Here is a 17836-nt window from a genome sequence, read left to right as displayed (position 1 = left end):
CTCCTTCTCCGCACCCACCCAACTTTAAGTTCTTTCTCAGAAACAAACCTCAAACCTACAAAACAAAATACAACAATACCTCAAAAGAAACAAACAAAACAAAACCAAAACCCACCAAACTAACCAAATTAAAGTACATATAAAAAAACTGTGGAGTCCATTATTTGTTGGTCAGTTACTGAACATGAGGCCTGCCCTGGAGTGATTGATATACCTCATGTCATTCCATTGGAGAAAACTGATTTCCCTCATCTAATAGGTATAAATGACAATCTACTGTTAATCTTTTACCCTAGTGGCTAGGTTTTTTTTTTAATATGACAAAATCAAATATAACAAGATAAGACAAAAACTATCACATCAAAGGTGAACAAGGGAAACCATCAGAAGGAAAAGAACCCAAGAGAGGGCACAAGAATCAGAGACCCACTTGTTTGCACACTCAGGAATCCCTTAAAAACATTAAATGGAAAGCCGTGGTGTAAACTCAGAGGGCCTGGTACAGACCCGTGCAGGCCTGAGCATGCCACTGTGAGCTCATACAAGCTTTGCTCATGGTGATTTTGAGACCTTGTTTTCTTGGCGTCCTCCATCGCCTCGGCTCTTGTATTCTTCCCACTTCCCCTCCCATAGGGTTCCCTGAGTTCTGGGAGGGGGGATTTGATGGAGCCATCCCATTTAGGGTCAAGGTTTCTCACACTGTGTGATGTCTGGCTGTGGGTCTCTGTATTTGTTCCCATCTGCTGCAGGAGAACCTTTCAGGGTCTCATCAATTTGCCTCAAAAATGAAAATAAAAGACTCAGGTTAGAGCACTTACCTAGCATGTACAAGACTCTTGGTTGAATCCCCATCCTTATAAATAAAGATGTAAGCTGGGCGTTGGTGGCGCACACCTTTAATCCCAGCACTCAGGAGGCAGAGGCAGGCGGATTTCTGTGAATTCGAGGCTAGCCTAAGCGAGTTCCAAGACAGCCTCCAAAGCCAAAGAGAAACCCTGTCTTGAAAAACAAAAACAAACAAAAAAAGATGTAGCTGGACGGTGGTGGCACACATCTTTAACCCCAGCACTTGGGAGGCAGAGGCAGGCGGATCTCTGTGAGTTTAAAGCCACTCTGGTCTACAGAGTGAGTTCCAGGACAGCCAGGGCTACACAGAATAACCCTGTCTTGAAAAATCAAAAGGAGAAAAAAAGAGAAAGATATAAATAAATAATACTTTCCAAGTTATATTGCAGTTGAAAAAAAATAAGCAAAGATAGCAAGATAATTTAGTTCTCTCTCTCTCTCTCTCTCTCTCTCTCTCTCTCTCTCTCTCTCTCTCTGTGTGTGTGTGTGTGTGTGTGTGTGTGTGTGTGTGTGTGTGTGTGTGTGTGTGTGTGTGTATAGAGCAGAAGACTTGAAGTGTCTTCCTCTATCACTATTTACTTTAGTTTTTGAGACAGGGTCTCTCACTGAACCTGGAGCTCACTCGCTGACTCTGCAGCCCCCAGCGCTGGGATACAGACACTCACTGCTGCACCCAGATTTTTTGTAACGCTGAGGATCTGAACTAGGGTTCTCATGCTGTGAAACAAGCACTTTACCACTGAGCCACCTCCTCATCCCCGTATCCATTCCTAAGTGTTTGGGTCAGTGGCATTGGACAGTCACACTGTTAAGCAGCAGGTCTCCAGAATGCAGTCACATTGCAAACCTGAATCATTATCCTGAACAGCTGCTCTTCTTCCCTTTTTTCCAAAAGAGTTTTTTATACAAATAAAAATGATAGGAGGTGGGGGCTGAAGAGATGGCTCAGTGTCTAAAAAACAATAGGAGGCATTGGTATAGGAAGCTGCCTTGCCAGATATTAAAACACATTGCAGAGTTCCAGTTGTTAAATGGGTGTGCTACCAGGACAAGAATGTGTTGATTGATCATTGTAATAAAGTCTGAAGTCAAGAAATAGATGTGAGGTTAATGTAAGAGATCAGTACATGTTAAAATGAGTCTCATGAGGTTGGTAGAGAGGGTAACTTGCTTAGTGAATGGCAGCTGGACAGCTTCAAATGGGTCAGAGTGAAAAATGAGGGTTTTCTTTTATGAACCATTAGAATAAACTCTAGGCATATTTACTATATTTACATGTTAGCAAAAGCACCCACAGAACACAGGTGCATAATGTAGCAGTGGCTCAGAAAAGTGACACCACCACTTGGAAAGAAATTCTGATAGTATTCTGAAAAGTAAACCATTCGATGACACAGCCGTTTCACTCATAGGTATTAACACAAGAGAAATGAAAAACACCTATGGCATGCCCACGAACAGGAATAAGTACACAGTTTGCACTCTGTCATACAATGGAATGCTGTTCATCACCAAAACAAAAGGAACTATTTTTTTAGTTATTTCTTTTTATTTTATGTGCATTAGTGTTTCACCTGTATGTATATCTGTGTAAGGGTATTGCGTCCTCTGGAGCTGGAATTACACAGAAAGTTGTGAGCTGCCATGTGGGTGCTGGGATTTGACCCTGGGTTTTCGGGAAGAACAGCCAGTGCTCTTAACCTTTGAGCTATCTCTCCAGCCCCATTAAAGGAACTGCTAATAGTTGCAAAACATGAATAAATCTTCAAAGTAGTTACATTGAATGAAGGAAACCAGGTCTCCTCCCCCCAAAAGAGCGCCTGTTTTATGTTTGTTTGTATGTATGTATTTCTAAAAATACAAATAAATCTGTAGTGACAGAAAACACAGTAATGGTTTTTCTGGGCTCAGGGTGGGGTAGAGTATGGGATTGGGGTGCATTACAAATGAGCTTAGGGACACTTTGGGGTGGTGGATATGTTCTGGATAATGCTGATCAATTTCATAGGTGTGTATAACACTTATAAGGCTTTACATTTTAGATTGTACAATTTATTGATGATGAATTATGAATAAACACTAATACAAAAAGAGTATATAAAAAAGACAGATATAATTCAGACATGAGGGAGAGCTGATAATTGACTTGAAAATGTAATACCTGGAAAGATTGTTTTAAAGCTGATGAGTTTTCTTCTACAATCCCACCAGAACATTCTATTTGTAGGCACATATATAGCAATGGAGAAGCAATTTTATTTATTTGTTTGTTTGTTTTTTCTAAGGCAGAGTTCCTCTGGGTAACTCTTGCTGTTCTGGAACTCACCCTGTAGACCAGGCTGGCCTCTGCCTACTGAGTGCTGGGATTAAAGGCATGTGACACCATGCCTGGCTGAGAAGACCTTTTAAAATAGTACTCTAAAGGAAGACTATAAAAACAGTAATATCATAATATAAAAAGATGGCATAGTCAGGGACAGAGGTAGCAGCGATTACATGGGGATAGCGCTTCCGCTGCATCATGGGAGGAATTGTGAGTTGTTGGTAATATAGACCTTTACAGAAAACCCAGGTGGCTTAAATAATGAGGAAATTTACAACCTGAGTAACTGGAAATGCAGTTGGGGCAAGTACCTGACGATGAGGTCAGTGACTCACAGGTGTCTTCAGGAACCCAGAATCTTCCGTCTCATCCTTAGTGTATCACCTGTAGACTGGGGTTCCCTTCCACACGGCTCTGTGTCTTTTAGAAGCAGTTAACAAATGCCATTTGCCTTCTCGCACACATCTGTGGAGTAGAAAGCCTAGGACACCGTCCCTTCTCTGGTTTGATTGAGACAAGGCAGACCCCGGCCTCACCTGCTCTGTGGCTTCCTCTGTTCCGATGAATGCAGTGATCAGGGTTCCCCCAGAAGTAGGGATGGGCTCTGCCACCCCATTTGAACAGAATGGAGGTTTTATTTTATTTTTTTTAGAAAGGGCAAAGAAGCTGTGGGGTAGATGCCCAATTGAGGCTCCTGTTTAAGTAAATATAGAGTTTCATTTCACCCCTAAAACATTCCTGGACAGCTAACGGCATTTCCCGTCAAAGTAGGTTCTAGAAAGGAGCAGGGTTGATGACTTCCATTTTGTTAACCTTCATCTGTGTTCTTGACAGGGACTCTGGGGATGTTGCTGCTCTCAGAGGGTGAGTTCTGCCTCCTTTGTTCCGCTCCATCCAGCTTTACCCTCTGGCTGCTCAGCAGTCACTCATGTGTTGGTTTCCTCACACGATTCAGATCCCGGAAATTTAACATCCTGGGCACAAACACCAAAGTGATGAACATGGAAGAATCCAACAACGGCAGCCTGTCTGCGGAGTTCAAGCATCTGGTAGGTTACAGGCTGGAGGTGGGCAGACTCCTCAGCACAGAGGGCGAGTGGCAGAGGGAGAGCTTGGGACACCACACATGACACTTTTTCCTTTCTTCCAGACCCTGAGGGAGCAGAGATGTGGGAATGGGGGCCGTGCCAATTGTGACGTAAGTTTTGTTCAGGCTGAGAACTATCTGGGAGTGTTTTCTTTGAGGGAAAGAGAGAGAGAACTCTCTATCTGGCCCAGAATGAAAGACCTTAGCCTGCTGTTTCAGCTGCTGTCATTTAGAAAGGTTACTCTGGGCCAGTGGGACATGTTCAGAAGTCACAGGTGCCATGTAGTTCTCAAGGAGGAAAACTTTCCTGAGAGTTGGGGAGTTGGCCCCCCTTTCAGAAGTGGGAAGTCCCTTGTTGAGCTGTTACCCACACCCATTTGGTATAAAAGTTTCCACCTTGCCTGGGGCTTCCCAAAGTCCCTTGCCACCACCTGCCAGTTGGCTCCATTTTCAGTGCCTTGGTGAGATAGAAGGTAAGTCAGCAAGTCAGACTTAAACTTAAGAAAACAACACACACACCACACACACACCATACACATACCATACATACAGCACACGCCATAGACACACACCCCATACACACATACATACAGCACACACACCACACACCATATACACATACATACAGCACACACACCACACACCATATACACATACATACACACACCACACACACACACACACACACACCATACATACATACTTACACACACAGCGCACACACACACATACAAGTAATTCTTGTACAAACAGATGGATGCACTTCCTGACTGCTAGTGGCAGTAGAGGTTGTTAAAGTCACTTTGGAAAGTAACTTGGCATTGTAAAAATGAGCATGCTCTGTAAGCCAGCAGTCCCAGTTTCAGGATTTAACATAGGTGAACCAAGGGCAAGTACATGATTACAGCCACTGGTTACTCTCCAAACACTGTGGTGTAGTCACAGTGGAATACTCTACATCTGTGACAGAAGAAGTGGGACCTACACATGACCACAGACATACCTCACACTGGGGGACGGGGTCAGCATCTAAAACATACTAACAGTAGGACTGCACATGTGTGGAGTTCACAGACTCCCCATGTAAAAATCACAAGCTTGGAGAAACAACCATGAACATGGTTGGGAGGAGCTAGGAAACAGCAGAACCGTAAGACACAGAGGTATTTCAGGAGGGGAAAACCATCGCCTGGGGAATTTCAGTGGCGATAGCTTGTCCTTAAACGGAATGGTAATGCTAGGGCTATAGCTCGCTGGTGGAGTGCGCTTAGCATGCATGAGACCCTGAGTTTGCAACCCAGGGTGGATGGAAGGAAGGAGAGAAGGAAGAGAAGAAACTCAAATAAGTTTGCTTGTCTCCCTCCCTGTGTTTGTATATGGACACTCATGTGGTGTATCCTTGGATGTGCATTGCTTTGGTTTTCTTTGGACCTTGAAACTGTATATTATAAAATATGATTATTTGTTATGTAACACATAATAAAAGATCAGGTTTGGGGGTCCTGACCTGGAGGGTCTTTGTGCTGAAGAGAGAAGGTGCAGCTGTGTCCCTGACACTGTCCATAGCACCTTCTCAGTGTAGTGAGGCCGTGGCTCATTGCTTTCCTCTGTTGCTGCTGAGAGCTCAGTGCCATTGTCTGAAGACATGACCTTGCTGTTGTAGGCCTCCTTGATTGTGACTGAGGAGCTGCATCTGATCACCTTCGAGACTGAGGTGTACCACCAGGGCCTCAAGATTGATCTAGAGGTGAGTTCTGCACAGAACCAGGCAGTGAGCATGCAGAGGTGACAGGACAAAATGTCTGGTGGCATGGTGACTGTTTGCTAAGCCTGTATTTAGTTTTCACTATCTGTCTCTGAAAAGTTCTTGACAGCCACCCACTGAGAAGAAAGTCTTGCTTAAGCACATGATTTCAAAATCTGTCTTTAGTGAGTGCTTAGAATTAATTTGATGAAGTTTGGGCAAGTGAATCTTAGTAGCCACCATTTCAGTATACAGGAAATCGTGGCATTTAGATTTTGCTTTCCAGTCTTCTTGATCTTATAAAGTTAGACCTGGAAAAGCAGGGCTCCTTATGTTTGATTTCTAACACCTCAGTTTCAGGGAAAGATACAGATACTTTATGTTTTGGAGGTTGCCTTCCAGGTCTCTGGAAAGTCTGAGGCTAGGGGCCTAGCTTTGAATCGGTTGTATTTTGTAAGTCACTGATTATATTCATAAGTTAGCCAGTCCTGATGCCCAGACTGGCCATTCTTTTCCTTTCTGTGCTCAGCTGCTTCTGTCACCCTCCTGCTTAGAGCTTGCATCTGGTATGCTATAATTGCTAATTCTAACCTGTGGCTGTACAGGGGGAGAGGCTTTTGGAGCTGCAAGAGCACAGCTATCTTGCTACGTCATTTCCCACCTGTCCCCCATCTCTACAGACCCACTCCTTGCCAGTTGTGGTGATCTCCAACATCTGTCAGATGCCAAATGCATGGGCATCAATCCTGTGGTATAACATGCTGACCAACAACCCCAAGGTGAGTGCCCCCAACTCACCCCGACTCTCTTGCGGCTTCTCAGCCCCTGGTGTGTGTCATTAGCATTCCTCTCTCTCTTCTCAATAGAACGTGAACTTCTTCACGAAGCCACCGATTGGAACCTGGGACCAAGTGGCGGAGGTGCTCAGCTGGCAGTTCTCATCCACCACAAAGCGAGGGCTGAGCATTGAGCAGCTGACTACGCTGGCTGAGAAGCTCTTAGGTGGGAATTTGACAGCTTCAGATGAGGTTCTGGTCTGGGTTGGCCACTCAGGCAAGGTTTCCCAGGGTTTACCTAGGGCCAGGCACTGTGCCATCTAACTCCAGCTGTCAGTTTGTTAGTGGGTGACCCTGGTCCTCAGAACCACACAAGGCAAGGAAGAGTAGGAGCCCAGTAGGACATCAGTGCTGGTCCAACCCAGGGTCTGGCACCCTGCAAGTACATGAGAGCAAATCCATGGGATAAATGTCTGCAAACTTTGCTTGAGAAATAAAATCTCTAATCAAGGTTGAAATTCCTCTGTTGTCCTTTTCTCTTCTCCAGGACCTGGTGTAAACTACTCAGGGTGTCAGATCACATGGGCTAAATTTTGCAAAGTAAGTGATCTTGTTGATTCCTATGGGTATCTCCCGGGAGGCAGGTCTGGAATGCTCATTTGTAAGGCAGTTATGGGGTGGCATGAATACTGAAAGCCTGGGACCTCTTTCTCCAGCAGCTAATAGGAGCTGCCTGAGGATAAAGGAGCCCAAGGATATTTCAGGGTAGGGAGGTTCAGGCGTGAAAGGGCTGGTATGGATGGTGGTGGACTTGGCTTTCCCATTATTCTTTTCTCCAGGAAAACATGGCTGGCAAGGGCTTCTCCTTCTGGGTGTGGCTAGACAATATCATTGACCTTGTGAAAAAGTATATCTTGGCCCTTTGGAATGAAGGGTAAGGTTGAAACTTGGCTGTACTGTGTAACTAAGTCACCTGCTCCCAGCAAGCCCGTGACAGGGACAACCTTCTGAGCCCAAACAACATCCGTTTTCCTTGGCTCCAGGTACATCATGGGTTTCATTAGCAAGGAGCGGGAGAGGGCCATCCTGAGCACGAAGCCCCCGGGCACCTTCCTGCTGAGATTCAGCGAGAGCAGCAAGGAAGGAGGCGTCACTTTCACTTGGGTGGAAAAGGACATCAGTGGTGAGGCCTTTCACTTGCCCCTCCTGTCTCATGTGCTCCACCTGGTGGCCACTGCCAACACCTGACTGCTCCTTGTTCTGTGTACACTGCCCCCTGGAGGACAGAGAGGCCTGTGCCTCCTTCTAAAGGGATGGCCTCCTGCCGGTCTGTTTTGTTCACTCCACTGGCTACTTGTGTAGAAAAGTGTGATTTGAATCTTATTTCCACATTCTCTTTTCTACCTACCCTGTTAATACATCTGAGGCAAGTGTTTTGCCTGTGATCCAGCTCGACAGCTTCTTTAAAAGCCAGCCTGGCCGGGCGTTGGTGGCACACGCCTTTAGCCCCAGCACTCGGGAGGCAGAGGCAGGCGGATCTCTGTGAGTTCGAGGCCAGCCTGGACTACAGAATGAGTTCCAGGACAGCCTCAAACAATACAGAGAAACCCTGTCTCGGAAAAAAAAAAAAAAAGCCAGCCTGGACTTTGCCATAGTTCCAAGCCACTGGGTACTGCACTAGAACTGGCATAATCTTTCCTTCCTGTGTCCCAACACAGGCAAGACCCAGATCCAGTCTGTAGAGCCATACACCAAACAGCAACTGAACAACATGTCATTTGCTGAAATCATCATGGGATATAAGATCATGGATGCTACCAACATCCTGGTGTCTCCGCTGGTCTACCTCTACCCTGACATTCCTAAGGAGGAGGCATTCGGGAAGTATTGTCGACCAGAGAGTCAGGAGCATCCTGAAGCTGACCCAGGTAGTTGTTGATTTTCCATGGTTCTGGTCTCATTTGTAGGGAAAGTGGAAAAGTGCAGATCCTTGGAGTGTTGGAGCAGAGACAAAGACATGACTGGTGGGGCATTGATGAGTCCAGCTTATAGGAAAGAGCTGCTTATTGGGTATTTTGACAGGGTGACTGATGGGATTCGAGAGAAGAGCAGAGTCAGGTCTCACAGGGAGCTTGTTAGTCTGAAGACAAAAGTACACACACACACACACACACACACACACACACACACACACACACACACACACACACACCCTCCCTCTCACCCTCAAAACACCAGGAAGAGAAAATGAGGACAGCTCTCTGACATGGTGGGTTCCAGAAGACTTGCAGCATATTTGAGTCCAGTATCCTTCTCTTTCATGTGTTAGCAGTGCCAGATAGTCTGAGGAAAGGCTTTCTGGGACAGTGGCTGTTAGCAGCTTGGGGCAGGGCCCACAGCAGAGTGGGGAATGCCCCAGTTGCAGGAGATGATGACTGGAGGGGATATGGAGTTGGCATTTAGAATGTACAGCTGTCAAGATGAGATGCATTGTATTTTGTGGGAGTGCTGTGACTGTGTACATTAGACAAGAAGATAGAAATTATGTTGAGTTAAATCTGTAGTCTCTGGGGCTGTCCCCAGCACACAGAGTCAGAGCCGTCTGGTCTGAAGCCGTTAGTACTTGCTGCATTGTTTCTGTCTTCCGTGTGCATGCTGGTGAGGAGGCTGGTGTGTCCGCTGGTGTTTTCTGTGACTGTTCTTAATCATTGTGCCATGCTGAGCTCTGTAATGTGACTACTTGCCCTGGCTACTTTTCACCAAATGCTTTTGTTTACAAAGCACCTGTGCATAAATACTCCAACTCACCCTGGCTCTGTCCTCTGAGGAATGCCCAGTTCTCAGGCTGGAGGAGTCAGGCTGTTGACAGTTATTTTCCTTTCCCTTTGTTCTGGTATTGAGTTCTCTTCATTCTGTGGAGGAGTTCAGCTCTCGCTTCCTGCCTGTCCCTTATCTCTGCCTCCACCTTGCCTTCAGTTGGGAGATCTGTTTATCAGCCCCTCTCACACTCCTCTTTGTTCTTTTCCCAGAGGACTTTGAAGTCCAAGTGTTGACCCTTTTGACCAATTTTGCTTTCAAGATCCAGGTCCTTGGTCTGAGGCTGCATCTCCATCACCATCTCTGTTGTAACTTCCCAGACACCTTCCTCAGGGACAAGGCACTGGGCATGAGCAAGGAACCTGTTACCTGATGGGTTTGCCTGTGCGCATAAGGAGGGTGCACTGAGGATTGAGCCCCTCAGAGGGGTGAGCTGTGACCACTTCTCTGCCTCTACTGCAAGAGTATTATGGTGTAGACATCACTCAGCGTCTACCCAGGTCTTCCTTGCCTGCTAGAAGACCACAGACTGTGTTCCTCCAGGGGGTGGGGGGGGGGATTTGAGCAAGTTCAGTAATAACTTGTCCAGATTCAGACAGGCATAGGTCATTTCTTCCTTCCTTCCTCCCTCTTAATTCTGTGTTTCACACTCTTACCTCAGGCCCAATGTGTATTTCTTACTCTCTTGATCACTGGAGAACCAAATTCTCATTTTCTCTCCCTCCCTCTCTCCCTCCCTTCATTCCCCCCCCCCCCCCCCCGCAGTCTCTTTTGGGTTTCCTTCCCACCTTGCCTGAGTGTTCAGCCACCTTGGTGTGGTGTTAGGCTTCTACTGTGACCTGGCCATACTTGTGAATTGCAGATGGAGGGAGTCTTGTTGAAGGTCAGAGAATCTTGAGGGAGTCAGCTCTTTTCTTCCACCATGTAAGTCCTGGGATTGAACTCAGGTCATCAGGCTTGCCGACAGACAACTTTAGCACCGAGCTATCTTACTTAACTATCTTATCTTACCCCTCTGTCTCTCTAGGGGGAGAGTTTGCACGCTAGAGAACTCTTCTGGACCAGAACAGTTGGATTTGTAGGCAGCACAATTGCCTCAGTTATTCCTTTGTCTGCGTGCTGAGTTAGCCTGTTTCTTGGCCAAAAATGAACCTGGATTTTCATCTATGGCCACTTTGCAATGGCTTCTCCCAGGTGGTTGTCATGTGCCCCTCTTGCCGCTTCTAGGCCCCAGTGTTAGTCTCTGCATTTCTCTGCCTACCCACGCTGCTGCAGGCCTGCCACATGCTTTGTTCAACCGAACTCCCAAGGGTTCATGCCAGCGCCCTCAGGGCTTTCTGATTTCTTTGCCTAACATTTCAGTCCTCACATTTTCAACATAAATGGCGGAGATGGAGGACAGCCAACCCTGCCTCTCCCGCCCCTCCCACACATGAGAGAGAAGGCACCTTGGCCAGGTCCCCTGGCTATTGCACATGTGCTCCAATCTGGGTGTCCTGTTGCCCCTGTGACCAGGATGTGTTTTCTAACTTGGAAATGGCTTTGGAGCCTCCAGCATTAGCTGTCTTTGTTGGCTTAAACATTCAGTCCTGTTTGTGTTTGGACTGGTCACCAGATAGGGAAGTCAATTCACAAGTATGGCCAGGTCACAGTAGAAGCCTAACACCACACCAAGGCGGCTGAACGCTCAGGCAAGGTGGGAAGGAAACCCAAGAGTTGGCGCAGGCTAGGTGTTGGGACAGTTGTTCCCAGAAGTTCTGCAGCTGTGGAAAGCATAAAACTTTAAACTTCGAGTACCTTGGATGTCAAGTAGCAAGTGACAAGGGAGGCCAGCCCTAAGGGCTAGACAGGTATCTGGGCAGTCTCTGTAAGGTTGGCTCAAGCCATCTGGAGAGGCAGAGGCTTCCTCTTGCACTGTTGTCAAAGCAGTTTGCAATCAGTTAAAGCCTGGGCTTCCTCTCTACAGGTGCTGCCCCTTACCTGAAGACCAAGTTCATCTGTGTGACACCGTAAGTGGCTTCCCTTCTCAGTTTTGCACTCATTTCTAGTGTCCTCAGTTGTCCCCAGGAGTAGGAGGACAAGGGGTGAGAGCCACTGTGAAGGGCTGGGTGCCCCTGGGCTGTTTAGTGCTCAGAGTGACCTTGTGTGTTTTTAAAAGCTTGCGTTCTTATTTTTTTTCTGTTGGAGACCAGAGTTTGATGGCTTGTGTGTGTGTGTTTTGTTCTTTTTTTTCCCCCTCCATTGTGTCTTGTCAACCTGGTCCTTCCCCTTCCTGCCGCCCCCCTTTCCTACAGAACGACCTGCAGCAATACCATTGACCTGCCGATGTCCCCCCGCACTTTAGATTCATTGATGCAGTTTGGAAATAACGGTGAAGGTGCTGAGCCCTCAGCAGGAGGGCAGTTTGGTGAGTGTCTGGAGAGTGAGCCCCCTTTTTGTCTGATGCTTGCCTATACAGAACCAGAGCTGGCCCTCTGCACTGGTTGGGGGCTGCCTTGGAGTTGTGCTCTCCTATGGAAATAGATGCCATACATGTGTAATTTCCCAACAGCCACAGTAGAAACAGTAGTGACAAGTGACATTGATGTCTTATATAAGCAGCACACTTTATTAGCACCTGAAGAGAAAGACCTCCAACTATTTTTCCCCCTTCTCTGCTCCTACTACGGAGCCTTTGCACTGTGACTATCTTGATTCAGGTGCTCAGGGGCTCTGTGTGGCTAAGGCCGCCACTGCCAGTGCAGCCTCAGACCTTTGAAATAGAGAGCCGGGCCTGATGTGGTGACTGAGCCCTTCTGGAGGGCAAGGCACTGTAACGAGCAGGGAGGTGTGGCTTTTCTGACCTTGCCTAGGCCGGAGAGCACAGCAGACTGGCTAACAGTAGGGCCTGAGGCCCCTGGCAGAGGGACAGGGGCTTGTGAGAAGCGGCTGCAATCAGGGGGCTGAACTGGCATATTCTCTGTCCCTGCAGAGTCACTCACGTTCGAGATGGATCTGACTTCTGAGTGCGCTACCTCCCCCATGTGAGGAGCCGCAGATGGGAGCTGCAGAGATGACTGAGGCCCCTGCCTGCCCCGGGTTCCACCCTTAAGCAGTCAAACCCCAGCTCTTCTGAGACTCCTGACTTTGTGGTTCCAGATTTTTTTTTTTAATCTCCTACTTCTGCTATCTTTGAGCAATCTGGGCACTTTTTAAAATAGAGAAATGAGTGCGTGTGGGTGATGCGCTTTTATGTAAAGAGGGAAGAAAGTGCTCTCTGAGTCCACGATGGGGATGTGAAACGGGAGGCTGGAGGGAGAAAAGCAAACGCCTTGTGTTCTGTGCCCCGCCCGCCCTCCTTCCTCAGCAGCTCATGGTCGTCGTCCTTTGTTTAGACAAGTGCCTCCTGGTGCCCACGGCATCCTTCTGCCCATTTCTGTGAGCTGATACCCCAGGCTGCCTGCAGCTGAGGACTCCTGGCATTGCACTTTTAACCTTGCTAATGTCCAAATGGAAGATAGGACTAAGTCCATAGGTTTCTTTTTAAATTAAAAACAAGACAAACCAAAACAAACAAACAAAAAAACGGTAATAAGAATTAAAGGGCAGCCAGGCAGTGGTGGCAGCACACACCTTTAATCCCAGCACTCAGGAGACAGAGGCAGGCGAATCTGTGAGTTCGAGACCAGCCTGGTCTATAAGAGCTAGTTCCAGGACAGCCTCCAAAGCCACAGAGAAACCCTGTCTCGAACCCCCCCCCCCAAAAATTAAAGGGCAAAACACACTGAGACAGCATAGTCTTTTCTGTAGCAAAGAAAATTTGGTTCCTAGCCTCTTTGGTGCTTTAAGTGTAAAAACCCTGAAATGGTTTCCGATGAAATCTGGAAAAGACATCTGAGGCTGTGGCTTGGCCTCTGGTTTGAACACGAAGGTTAGAGAGAACCTTAGATATCCCAGACTCTTCATAGACCAGGTTTTATTTACCCAGGCGTATTCTCCCCTGTTGGAGGCATGAGGCTAGGCCAAGGGCACTGAAAACCTCTATCATCTGCCCTCTCCACAAGACTCTGGACCCTGTTTCAGGGTCAGCCTGTCCTGCGGGTGCCATACTGGACCTAGGCCCAACCTGGCTTCCTTTCTCACTTGACCTTGCCTGTGGTGTGTCTCTTTCCTATGTCCCAAAGCCCCTATCCTGCTTGCATTGGGAATCCTGGCCTCAGGACCTTGTGATCAGAGAGACTGAGTTACAGCTTTGAATCTGAGTTGGACTACAGGTCCTCAGCAAAGCTCAGGGATTATGGTCCTTATTCTATTTGCTTGGTTCCCAGGGGTACCTGTAACCACAGGGCAAAAGCTGACTGATAAACGCCAGCTCGGCCCCTTGTAAGAGAGGTGTACTCTTGACTTCCCCTGAGACTAGTGATTGTGTGCTCCTCTTTGGGGCCCCAGGGTGAGGTGGAACAGGGTGCCTGCACCTACCGTGGCCTTCATGTCACCTGCTTGCCTCCGCCACTCTACTTGCTTGAACACTTAGTGGCTCAAGGCAGACCTCCTCTGACACAGAGGCAGGGCTAGATTCAGTGACTCGGAGACACCGTGCTCAGCTGACCAGTGTCTGGAATTCTGTTTGTTTCACTCAAATTAACCAGTGTCTGAATTAAAGGGGTAAGGACATTGTCTCCAAGACAACTGCTTGCCTTGGCTACCCCTGGCCTTCTGCTTTGAGACAGTTATTGCTCTCCCTTCCCCAGAATATTCTTTAGTATGCAATAAACTGAAGTCCCAGGCCAAAAGGGTATTTAGAAAGGCAAGGCTCAGGGCATACTGACGACTTTAAAGCCTGGGGACCCAGGGAGCAAGGGCTCAGACTTCTCTGGGGCAGGTGTTGTAAAGGTCCCAGTTCTGGGAAGTTACCTGGCTGGCCTGGGCTAACCAGCTGTAATGACAGCTCCAAGGAGAGCAGAAACTTTCCCCATGGAGTCCTCAAAACAGCCCACCTTCCCTCGTGACCATGTCTGTCCCCAGCCTAGCCCAGCCATGCCTGCAGATTGCTTAGCCTGTCTGTGCAGTGGTTTGTATTCAGTCCTGGCCACTGCATTCAAATTCCAATGTATACTTTCTAATGTAAAAATTTATATTATTGTGGGTTGTTTTTTGTTGTTGTTGTTTGTTTGTTTTTTGTATATTGCTGTAACTACTTTAACTTCCAGAAATAAAGATTATATAGTAACTGTCTGCTGGCAGTGGGGCTGCCTTTGCTCCGCTTGTGCTCTGGGAAGCTAGGAGTTCATAAGGGGATAGCAGTCCAGTTCTGCTTGCTTCTCATTGCTGAGGTGATGCAGCACCCCCCAGCCCCCCCCAATTTTATATCAGCTGCAATCCTCAGAGGAGGCAGCCCAGGAGCCGAGGATCATAGTCCAGTGGCAAAAAAGTGTCAGAGTGGCCTCTTCCCTCCACCCTCGCAAAGCTGTTGTGTTTGTTCTAGAGTCAGATAAGCTGCCTGATGGAGGGCGGGGGGGGGGGGGGGTTGGGGTGTAGGCCCAGGCCTCTCCTTCCACAGTTGTCTCATTATCGCTTTCTTCTCAGTTCCATCAGTGGGGACAACTTGCAGACACGTCCCTGGCAGGTGGCTGCAGGGCCCCTGGGCAGTCAGCAGTAATAACTTGGGGAAAGGCCACACACAAGGTGCTTGGAACCCAGCCCATAGAGCCTCTGTGAGAGATGCTGGCACGTCCCCTGCAGAGATGGAAGCAGAGATTAGTGTTTAGTGAGGCTGGAGAGGGGGCAGACACCCTCCACACACACCCCACCGCCACCCTGGGCCCCTGGGCCTCACTGGGGCAGGCTGTGAACTGAGAGCTCACTTTGAGCTCTGAGGTAACCTGTCTTACAGTTCCTTGTGCTCCAACTCTCAACCCAAAGGGTTGCGCTTCTGAGTCCAAGGCCCCAACCCCAGGCCCTGGACATTAGTCCTGGGTGCCAGAGATCCAGCTAGGACTAGATCAGCTTCCTTTTCTCTCGGGTCACCACAGCAGTTGGATGGTGCCACCTGCTGGACTCTGGGAAGAGGCCAGGGAAGGATGGGCTAGTGTCCAGGCTCTCTGCTGGCCCTGGCCACAGGAAAGTTATCGCCACTTTGGCGCTGTCCTCAGTGACCCTTCAGTGGATGTAGCTGTGCTCTTCCCCTGGGCCCCTCCCAGTTGTTCTTACATCTTTCCCCAAACTCTTGAGCCCCTGCGTTCCTGAGTATGCCTCTACACACACACACACACTCACACACACACACACTCACACACACATTCATTCTCTCACACACACTGACACACACATTCATACTCTCACACACTGACACACACACATACTCTCACACTGACACACATTCATTCATACACACACACTGACACATTCATACTCACACACATTCACACACTCGGACATTCACACACACTCACACATTCATTGACACACACATTCATACTCACACACATTCACACACTCGCACATTCATTCACACACACAGAGTTCTTTAGCTTTCTGACACTGTTCTTGGACAGCAGCATCATTGAGGTCACAGCAAAGGGAGTAGAGGTGACTCCAAGATAAACTGGGGAAGCCCATCACCCCACCCTACCCAATCGCTAGTCCACTAAAACAGGAGGCCGACTGGTAAATTTACAAAACAACAACAAAAACAAAACTTTTATTCAAAAACACTGTTTACATAAATGTGAGGTCTATGTACAAAGTATAAAAAGAATCCTTCTGCTCCACCTCTGCTCCTTTCAGAGAGGCTAAAACCAGGGACTCCTAGTCAGCCGGCCCTGGTTGCCTTGTCAGAGCCTCAGAGGGAGGAGCTGGTGAGGCCTTCCTAGACCACAACCCATGATGCAACAGTGCAAGGCCTGTTCCAGGTCCCACCTCCCCAGCAGTGCCTCTGCCTGACCTTGCACACTGCCGCCTTTAGGAATGCTGGTCGGTTGCTTTTCTTGTACCACAGGTTTTCCTCCCCAGGTCTATTCCCCAACATTTATTATTCCCCTCCTTTCTGATAATAAGCAAGGTTGCAAACAGGAAATGAAGAAAGGCTGAAGCCAGGTATAGTCGTGCATACCTGTGATCCTAGCATTCCAGAAGCTGAGGCAGGAGAATCATTCATGTCCAGCCTGGGTTACATGGGGAGACCCTATCTCACAAAACAAAACAAAAGCAAAAAGCAAGAAAGCTGAGTCCATATGGAAGGATGAGGATATTAGATGGGGGAAAGGGATGTTGGGAATGTGGACAAGGCCATCGGACTTGAAGCCCATGTCTACACTGGCTCACAGGTAAGAGCCCAAGAACCGACATACTCAGCTGTGGTAGCCCTGACTCAGGTTAACCCAGGGCTGCTGTGTTCATGGCTGCAGCTTAAGCACTCAGAGGCGTTCCAAAGTCTGCAGCCCACTGTGTTGCTAAGAGTGAACCCCCATCTCCCTCTGGAGGGAGCGCATCAATTAGGCTACCACATGTGCAAGAGGACGGGCATACACCCATGCAGGTGAAGTTTCTAGCTCAGTAGCAAAACTCCAGCTTAGTGCCTAACCCTGCCTCCTTTCCTTTTCTAGAATTATTTCACTTCAGTAGCCATTGAACTGATAAAGTACACAGGGAAATAGGTTTGTCTGGAATGATAGGTCCAGCTCTTTCTTGAGAGACCCAGGGGGCCCTTGGGGCCTGAACAAAAAGTCCACCACTGATTTAACCACAGACCAAGAACTGTGTAGGCAAGGCAGCATACTGCTTATTGCACCAACACACACACTGGTGCAGAGCCGTCGGTATATACAGAGATAAGTCACAGCTGACATGGGCTCTTCACATCGAAGGCGGTTTGCCAAGAGAAGCAAGGCATCCCGGTGTTCAGGACAGGGAGAAGCAAGGCATTCCGGTGTTCAGGACAGGGAGCCTCTGGCAGAGGTGAAGAGGCCAGCAGGTGGGGAGAGGCGTGAGTCAAGACTGTCTATGGGCCGTCGTAAAAGTTCCTCCACATGTCTGGCAACATCCATGGTCTCATCCAGGTCAAATTCTCCATCTTGGTCGAGGACAGGGTCGGGGCTGTCAAAGAGAGGAATGTTGGAGAAACTGGCGGGTCTCATGGTTCCCAACCACCATAGAGAGTCCTCAGTCTGCTTCCCACAAATACTGGAGTTTCCTAAGGATGGACCCAGTGGCATTCTGACTGGAATGCCCACCAGGCTGGGCAGTCAGTCACTGGCTCCTGAGAA

At 48.1% G+C, this 17836-nt stretch overlaps 2 protein-coding genes across 9 annotated transcripts in view; one reads left to right on the top strand and one right to left on the bottom strand.

Annotated features, from left to right (window-relative positions):
* The window catches only part of Stat3 (signal transducer and activator of transcription 3), a 51240-nt gene extending 36433 nt beyond the window's left edge, over positions 1-14807 (top strand). The window contains exons 12-24 of one of the 8 annotated variants that reach the window (XM_040749717.1): positions 4004-4033; positions 4125-4218; positions 4320-4367; positions 5920-6003; positions 6606-6779; positions 6867-7002; positions 7324-7376; positions 7616-7710; positions 7820-7959; positions 8495-8704; positions 11560-11602; positions 11938-12000; positions 12565-14807. In XM_040749717.1, coding sequence (XP_040605651.1) covers positions 4004-4033; positions 4125-4218; positions 4320-4367; positions 5920-6003; positions 6606-6779; positions 6867-7002; positions 7324-7376; positions 7616-7710; positions 7820-7959; positions 8495-8704; positions 11560-11602; positions 11938-11962 — 1132 coding nt within the window. In that variant the 3' untranslated portion in view covers positions 11963-12000; positions 12565-14807. Of the gene's footprint in view, positions 1-4003; positions 4034-4124; positions 4219-4319; positions 4368-5919; positions 6004-6605; positions 6780-6866; positions 7003-7323; positions 7377-7615; positions 7711-7819; positions 7960-8494; positions 8708-11559; positions 11603-11887; positions 12001-12564 lie in introns of all 8 variants that reach the window. The other 7 variants (XM_040749713.1, XM_040749716.1, XM_040749719.1 and 4 more) reach the window with 7 other exon arrangements.
* Positions 14808-16239: 1432 nt separating this feature from the next.
* The window catches only part of LOC101842510 (signal transducer and activator of transcription 5A), a 31287-nt gene continuing 29690 nt past the window's right edge, over positions 16240-17836 (bottom strand). Inside the window, exon 21 of the mRNA XM_040749711.1 lies at positions 16240-17666. Coding sequence (XP_040605645.1) covers positions 17504-17666 — 163 coding nt within the window. The 3' untranslated portion in view covers positions 16240-17503. The remainder of the gene's footprint in view (positions 17667-17836) is intronic.

Source organism: Mesocricetus auratus, unplaced genomic scaffold (genome assembly GCF_017639785.1).
Source record: "Mesocricetus auratus isolate SY011 unplaced genomic scaffold, BCM_Maur_2.0 Super-Scaffold_100007, whole genome shotgun sequence".
Taxonomy (NCBI): Eukaryota; Metazoa; Chordata; class Mammalia; order Rodentia; family Cricetidae; genus Mesocricetus; species Mesocricetus auratus.
This window is presented reverse-complemented; position numbering and strand designations above follow the sequence as displayed.